This window comes from Contarinia nasturtii, unplaced genomic scaffold, assembly GCF_009176525.2.
Source record: "Contarinia nasturtii isolate CC-2019 unplaced genomic scaffold, AAFC_CNas_1.1 Cnas_scaffold_3165, whole genome shotgun sequence".
NCBI lineage: Eukaryota > Metazoa > Arthropoda > Insecta > Diptera > Cecidomyiidae > Contarinia > Contarinia nasturtii.
The window spans coordinates 4110-12640 of record NW_022200477.1 but is presented as its reverse complement, the minus strand read 5'-3'; the positions used below and the strand labels follow the sequence as shown (position 1 = coordinate 12640).

At 30.4% G+C, this 8531-nt stretch overlaps 1 protein-coding gene across 3 annotated transcripts; it reads right to left on the bottom strand.

Moving 5' to 3' along the window:
* Positions 1-5094: 5094 nt before the first annotated feature.
* LOC116349821 lies at positions 5095-7739 on the bottom strand. 3 transcript variants are annotated; one of them, XM_031781422.1, is made up of 5 exons: positions 7445-7739; positions 7233-7362; positions 6371-7143; positions 5807-6254; positions 5095-5726 (listed from the first exon to the last, which is right to left on the bottom strand). In XM_031781422.1, the coding sequence occupies exons 2-5, from the start codon at positions 7317-7319 to the stop codon at positions 5550-5552; spliced, it is 1485 nt and encodes a 494-aa protein (XP_031637282.1). In that variant the 5' UTR covers positions 7320-7362; positions 7445-7739; the 3' UTR covers positions 5095-5549. The 3 variants fall into 3 exon arrangements, with proteins under 3 accessions (XP_031637282.1, XP_031637283.1, XP_031637284.1); XM_031781423.1 differs by having other exon boundaries at positions 7233-7359; XM_031781424.1 differs by lacking the exon at positions 7445-7739 and having other exon boundaries at positions 7233-7376.
* Positions 7740-8531: the final 792 nt, after the last annotated feature.

Genomic DNA, 8531 nt, shown 5'->3' with positions numbered 1-8531 from the left:
AAAATTCATTTGTAGAACGTAATTTATTGGTTTATTTACTATTTACAAAGAGCACATGTACTATTTCACACAAGATTCGTAACAATGTATTCGCTGTTGTTAAATAAAGTGCATTTTTCTCTTCAAATTCTACATTTTAAAAAAATCCAAAAAAGTGAAACACAAGTCTAAACCAAACTATTAAGAAAAAAAAAATCTATATCACAATCATATCATTAACAACTACTTTTTTTAGATGTATCATAGTTCGTAATATAAAAGTGATCGTTATTTCACGATCAAAATATGTTATAATTATCAAACTCTATCAATTACAAACTTTAAATAAAAATTGTAAAATTTCCATACGGAGAATAAAGAGAGAGAGAATGAAAGAAATACAACCAAAACAAAAAAAAATATGAATGAAAAACTAAAAACAACGTTTGGACTACTATTACATAAGCTATATAAATGTGTTTAATTAAAACCAAAATAATAATAAATGAGTTGTATAAGTACACATCAACAAAAACATATCCTTTTCTGAATTTACTTTAATTATCGAAATGAAGAAAGATGCAACCTGTATCAAGTTTAAAGCAGTCAAAATGATGTGCATTTTGGCAATTTTCAATCACAAATATTATATACACATACCAAGCAAAACAATCTGCGCTATTTATTGAGGACAAGTCCACATTAAAATTTAGCTTATAATTATATGGAAAATTAAAATCAAATAAAAAAAAACATATTATTATCCTCTAAGCATCAATATATCACAGTTCAATTGGCAAGGAGAAAAGTATGAAAATTGATCACAATTCGGTTGGTGAGTTCGAAATGGAAACTTAATAGAATTGAGTTTTAAAATTGTGCATATAACTTTGTTGAAGACAGTTTTTAATCGCCGTACGTACAATCAATGGCCAAAAATGGCATTCGTTCTGGTAGATCTCACTAAATGAATTGATTTCTTGCCAATTGCAACAAATAATTATCCAAACATATCAATTTCTTTTTTCTAAATTTTGGAATGATGTGAAAATTTGACATCAACAACATGTTTTTAATGTAATTGTTTTGATTTTTTATATAAAATAACAATTTATGAAGCATATATAGATAGAAACAGACTTTAACAGTTAGAAAACGTTTAAATTTCAAACTTTAACAAAACAACAACAAAATTATATTTAGCCAGTAAATAAAGATTGCGATACGTGCATATTTTGGCCATGGGCCAACCAATCTGATGAGCCTTTTGAAATCATAATTTCAAATTGTATAAATACAACAAAATGTCTCTTAGGTGGCGAATGATTCAGGTCAAAATATGTTTACAAATGAAATGAACAAAGAATGGTCATTAACAAAATCATGTATCCAGAAAAAAGTGTAAACCTCTCTTTTTCTAAAATAAAAAAAGGAGACATTTCAAAATTTACAACCCGTAAAAAATTAACAATTTACTTCATTTGCTATTTAGCCATTAAATTTAAATGGTAAATGTTTGATCTTTTTTCACATTAAAAACGGCCAATTGTCATTTCAAATTGTATTGCAAAAGTTGATTTTTTCAAAATGTTTCAATCATATAACAAGCTAACTTAATTAAAATTCAATTAGCTTTTTACTAAGAAAAATTTTCTTTTATAAGTATTTTTCAATGGGACTGTGAATTGTGGTTATTAACCACTTTGCACTGAAGTGATTAAATAAACTTTCGCTTCACAGTTTCGAAATTTATATTTTTCGCATCATCTCATGCAATCTGAATAAATTATTTTAATAAAGATGAGTTTAATCATAATGAATACCGAAGCATTCGTATTTTGTTGTTATTTTGCGCTATTTTTTTTCTTCATTTACAATTATACAAAGTCCTGTCTTTATGAACAGACTATACATATTAAAATACAGATACAAATTAAATAGAAGCATAAAATAGTTACACAGATATAAATGTGAAATTTCTTTTCCCCAAAAACAATTATATAAAATAAATCCAAACGGAAATGGATATATTGATTGAAACAGAAAATAAATACAACCAACAAATAACTGATGAACACCACAAAAACATTTTGAAAAAAATTCTGTAATATTTGGAGTAATAACTCTAAAATGAAATGATACCAAAAAAATGTTCAAAACGCTGCAAAAAATCAACAAATGGTGTTTTATTTCGTCCATGTCATGTTTTTTTGACCGTTCTAGATACAAAATCGGCCCGTTGGACCGGAAAAATACATGATTTTGTTTATTTCACAAATTTTTGGATTCCGTTCTCATCTACCCAAATTCCGGTCATTGTCAAATTATAAAAAATCGTTTTTTGTAAATATTATGTACCGACATTTTTTTTTCTTGAAATTTGGCTTTGAAATGGCTCCATGTAATGACTGATCAGATCTGAAATATTCCAACTGGGTCACTTTATGGAGCCAACAGTTCAAAAATCCGTACAATTCAAATCTGTTATTTGAAAAATTTCACCTAGGTAAAAAAATCACAATTTTTCGACCAGTTGCCGAATTCGCCGATCAACTTTCCAATTATTATTATTATAACAACATAGATGGCCATGAGGGTTCAAGAGGATCACCAGCCACCAGTTTAATTCAGCCAATTATTACGCTCTGTAGTAAATTTGTAGATCGAAATGCATTTTTTGAACCGATTTGTATGAAAAATCAATCATTTTTCATATAGTTTTCTATATCGATATTTCAATGACCATTTCCGGCGAAATTTTGTACTACATCCAAAGAGCTAGCAAGCGAGCAAATGAGATTGGATCTTTAATTATCTGTTTTCACTTTATTATTTCAGCCCATTACTACGCTCCGTAATAAAATTGTATATTTAGACGTCTTTTTTCCAATGGACCGCTTCTGTACGTTTACGCTACTATCCGTAGCTTGTAATAATTACTGAAATTTGGAGTAGAGTAAAGTTATGGCGTAACACGTTCACGGAATGTTTGTTTTACAGTCTGGACTATTGAATTATTCTTTGACGATTAAAAATTAAAGTTCTATTTGATTTTATACGAACATTTATTAGTCTATCTTAGAGGAAAAAGGCCAAAGCACGGCAGTGAGAAAAACGATCGAAGCGCTCGCATCGGTTGCCAGATGAACTATAGCAACCCTATTGGTTGCTGGTACAAATTTGTGCCATTATTCAATGCTGCTTTGCCCAACTGTCACTACTGCCATGCTTTGGAAAAGGCAAAAACCAATTTTCTAGACATTTAAGTAAATTTTTCATTTTTTAATTTAGTATTTTTTCAAAAATATCTGGTTTGTGAACCATGAATATTTTGCGAATTTTTTTATTGGAATGCAAAGATTTAGTGCGATTAAAATGTATATTTAATCGATCTACGAGCAATTTGTGTGCTATTTACTTGTGGAATATTTAATTCAGCATTATTACGACGATATTCATCCCATCTGAAACGAATGCAATTCATAAAAATAAAATTTTTAAAACTACTGTATGCACAATCACCTTATGCATTCGTTTATTACTTCGTTTACCTTATGCATACACGTCCATTGGAAACTCTTTATTGCATCGATTAAATGTAATTGCCCAAAATTATCGCGCCTATTTTTCACAAGGTCCTATTTTAAAATGTTGTTTTATTGCGTGAATATTTTTCTGTTTCAAAGTATTTAATGTCTGAAATTTAAACTCTGAATAAAAACTTTTTTCATCTTTTCATATTCATAACATCTGTTTATTGAATTCATTAAGAATTGTTGAAAAAATGTGTGTTCTGGTAGGTGTCAATTTCTGGACTATACAAAAAAAAATCATGTATCTCGAAAAAAGACGTTATTGAGTTATCATTTTTCAAAAAAAAATTCAACAATGACATCATAAATCGAAGAGGCATACAATTTTGAGTCGGTATGCAAATTTTCAGCAACCTGAAAGATGTAAGTTATTCAGAATGGGAAGCCGGACTGGTTTTGGCGTAAAACTGGACTTACATAATTCACATTCAAATGTACCGTCGGCCAATGCGGCCACATGATCGTGGATTTCTAATGATCGAAAATCTAAACCGCATACATAAATCCGTTCCTTATGATCACTTTTCAAATGAATCGATATGGTTTTTGAATCCCGACGATTTTTTCCATTTGATCGCTATGAATATCGGTATTGAAAAATTTTTGGATACGAGAAAACCGAACATGACAATTATTTTGAAATAAAATCAAGTTTACACAATAAAGATACACTTTCAATGCTAAAATTAGTCAAAATGGAGAATATTGTATGTAATTGCAGTATGGAAAGTGTATCAAATCTTAATTTTATCTCTTAATAAGTGTCAGATTCGATTTTTTCATATTGAGTTGAAAAAATGCATAATAAATAGTTCATACGTCATATAAATGCGTAAAAACGTAATTTGTTTGTCCTTTGTTAATCTAACCCAAGAAAATACAAAACATACGTTTTGTGACGCAAAACGATGAAAACACGTATATACATTTTTGATACTTTAATTTTAAAATAATTGGCATGGTAACACTGAACTTAAATTCACTATTTCTAATTTTTAGACTGAACTATAACTTTTTTTAGACTCGACAATAATTGGACTGAATAAAAAATATCTAAGGTGGTACTCGAATTAAAAAAAATATTACTCCTATTCTCGATTTAAAAATTTGTGATTTTTGCGCTTGATCTACAAGCTTTTTTACAAATTTACAAATTCATCCACCTGAAAATAAGTTCCATGTAGCTATTTCGAAGAAAATTGACTATCAATTTTCAAAAGCAATAATTACTCGATACACGTCACAAAGTTCGCTTTTTCGGTATAACATTTGAAACAATCAATGTAAAAATCGGGCGTTACCACCGCGTAAATTCTCCATGCTGATGCGAATGATTTTAAGGAATATTTTAATGGAAATCAATTTTTGTTCATTTTTAAGACTTGAATTTCAGTCTTAATTCGTTGTGCATACACTGCACCGCACTTCTGTTGAATGCAGGTTAAAAAGGCAAAAAAGGTCTGAATTCCAAAAGTTTATTCGTACTATTTGTATAAAGAAGAAAATAATTAAATGCACAATATGCCATCTGTTGTGCATAATAATTATGCATTAATATATTTTATTTCTTTCATTGGGGCATATGTTTCATAATTTTTCTGATTTTTTTTTATAAATCTTATAGAAATTCTTTATTGTATAAAAATGTTGTATCACCACTGAATTTCACTGAAATTTCTAGTTTATATTTTTAAGACAAAAATTAAATCGGTAAATCTAGCGCTTGGAAGAGAATGCCTTTAAGACCCTTTTCAAAGTAAACCAATAAATGCCATTTGATCACTGGTGAAAAATTTTCACGACCTTACGAAATAGATGTAATAATTACATTCATTTTCTTATTAAAAAGTTCAAAAAAAAAATGATCCCAGCAAAGTGACTATTAGCATTATGGTCTTAATTTAATTCCTGCCATCCTTGGAATATATTTTCTTACGATTTAAATTAATATGTAAAATAGTTTCTATCTTCTGTTTTTCAGCGAACGAAAAATTTGATCACGGCAACAGTGACGATGCTTAATCCAACCGTTCCCAGTCCAAGTAATTTAAATTTCCAATAAAGTTGCTGACGAAATGTGTTTTTCTTTAAAAGTTCTTGAATCGTGTTTTGGCAAATGTTAATCGGAGGTGGCACAGCCAACTTTTTTTCGATCTATTCAAATAGATATCAAGATTAATCAATAAATTTGTTCTTTTTTTACTTTTTCCAAAACATCAAAGTTTAACCTTTACCTTTTGCATGGTTTGAAAGAGCCGGAGTGCATTTTTGCGTAAAAATTCAAGTTCTTGATTTACTTCTTGACGTAGTTCATGAGATTCAAAGCTAATGTCGGCATTTTCAACAAATAATTCATGTTCTTCGACAAAATTCAAGGAAGATTTGATAATAACCAATTGTTTTAGGCAATTCGAAAAAATTTCAAAATACTGTTGAATGCTGGTGTTCTTCAGTTTCGGAATGGGTACCGATTTTTGTGACCATATTTTTTCATGAAATCTTAGCAAACCGAACAAAATTCGTTTACGTTGATATGGAAATTCAATACCAATCTCACGCAAACGTTCATCAGTAACGGTCAAAAATTCCGGTAAACCGATATTAGACTTGTAGAATTTGAATTCATTCTGTTTTGCTCGCATGCCACTTAACATTGTATAAAGGTCAGGAGAATATGCCGGACTGAAATAGAAGAAATTAAATGGATGAAAAAAATCAAACTGCACATTTTCAGCTTGATTGGATTTTTTGTTCTTTTAAAACGGAGAAAAAAAAAATCCAAAAATTCGATCACTCACGCTTCCTTTTCTGGAAATGCATCTGGTATGTGATCCATGTACGTGTTATAGGAATAAACAGTGTTTGGCACATAGTCGACAATGGGATCCGGTGGAAATAGTGCAATAATCCGTGGAATATTTCTTGCTTCAGCCAATGCCTTTGGTGTATTACCAAAAATGTCTCTCATATCAGTCAATGCTCCGGCTTCGATAAGGGTTTTTGTTGCTTCGTATCGATCATTGTTGACCGCATAAAATAGTGACGTTTTTTCTTCATTATCACAAGCTTCCAATGTGGCTCGATTGTTCAACAACAATTCAATTACCGATGTATATCCATTTTGTGCAGCGTGCATAAGTGGTGTTTCGCGTCGTAAATTTGCCTTGTCAACCATTGCATTATGTTCAATCAACCATTCGCAAATTTTTCGTACATTTTCTTCTTCTTCGGGGAATACATCGCTATTGTCAGCATACAAATTAGGTGATCCAGAGCAGGCCAATATCAAAGCGGTCATATCATTTGAATTTGCATTTGTTTCGGCTTTCAATTCAAATAAGAAATATTTTATGATTTCAAGTTGTCGCTCTTGGCAAGCTAACATCAACGGTGTATAATTTGAACCATCCAAAAGTGGCTGATTTATATCAAGACGATTGCGATGTTCCATCCAAATCGAGCGAAATTCGTTCAGTCGACCATACCGAATAGCAGTACTCAAATCGTTTGCCAAATCTTTTTTTGGATCAACATAAACTGTAACATTATTCTTTCTGATTCGGTTCCCGTACTTTTAATGCAAATTACAGCAGCAAAAAAAATGATCGAATCAAATTAACATTGTTGTCTATGAAATTCAATTGTTTAAAATGTACTAACCTGATCATAGTCACTAGACATCATAAATCCTTCGTATTCGGAATCCTCCGAATCGGAATCATATAGTTCGGGCGGTCTTGGTGTCATTGTCAATTGAGGTTATGTTTAATGTTTCGTTGTGTCAATTCTTCTTTAAAAAAGGGAAACAAATGAAAATATTTTACCAATCAAATAAAATTCGCACACAAAGTATGCATTTAAAATGGACTTACCTCGGAAAAATAATCGTTCAATTTTTTTTTGGCATAAAATTACAAATGCGTCCATCAAAAATGTCGGTTGCAAATAAAAAAAAGCCAACTGGATTAATTCCAGAGACAAATATGAATAAACAACAAAATTGGTTTGACGTTTGTTGACATTTCGTATCTCGGGTATTTATGAATTGTTTTCGTTTTGTTACCGTGTAAACGAGACCATATTTGCGAATAAACAATAAAAAAACGCAATAGAATTGAAGTGTGAGTTTGTTTGCATGTGTAATTTAGTCAGCATTGGCTCTCACTTGAAATAGTTTGAATACATACGTCCAGTGACGAAACAACAACAGACATTGTAACATCGATACTATAAAAACAGTGAAAGAGAAATAGAGAAAAAGAGAAAGAGCGAAAATTCAAGCAATGTGTTCGGAATGTGTAATGCGGCACGGGTATTTTGCCCTAGATTTTTCGATTTCTGTTGTATATTGATTGTGCGATTGTGTTTGTGAATTAAATTGAAATTAAAAATGTATATAATATACGTATATTGATTTTGTTTACATGAATTCTCAATTTTTGATTTTGGAATTTTGTATCAGGTGGATATCGACGATTTTTATTGCAATGTTATTGTGATGAACAACGGTAATAGTGATTCGGACTAATGACAGTGTCAAATATCGAACTGTAAACATTGTCACCTATCTTTATTTATCCAAAGTGAAAATAATCGTTGAAATAAAAGTCCAACGCATCAATTAAACATACAAGTATAAATTATCATTCATGAATTTAATTAAAAATAGCTCAAAGTGCGTCAAGTTCAAAGTGATTCTCGAAAAAAAATAACGCATTTTAACATTGTGTCAAACATTCGAGAAACTTCGAGAAATAAACCGAAAATAAGTACCCAAAAAATAAAAAAAAAGAGACGAAAAGAATTTGGTGTAGAAAAAAACATCAATCTTGGTGCAAAAATCACTACAACAACAATTCACAATAACGGATCCAAATACATCTACACACGACAATCGAACAATTGAAAAATCGTTCGCACTGATGACGTCGGACCGACCTGTTTGGTGTGATTGTGCCT

What these genes read in the sequence shown, in the direction of transcription:
- LOC116349821 (XM_031781422.1), bottom strand. Translation starts at nt 7,319, where the DNA reads ATGACACCAAGACCGCCCGAACTATATGATTCCGATTCGGAGGATTCC. An exon ending in TGTCTAGTGACTATGATCAG is followed by an intron (nt 7,144 to 7,232) that starts GTTAGTACATTT and finishes TTGCATTAAAAG; the next exon opens with TACGGGAACCGAATCAGAAA. An exon ending in TCTTTCAAACCATGCAAAAG is followed by an intron (nt 5,727 to 5,806) that starts GTAAAGGTTAAA and finishes CTATTTGAATAG; the next exon opens with ATCGAAAAAAAGTTGGCTGT.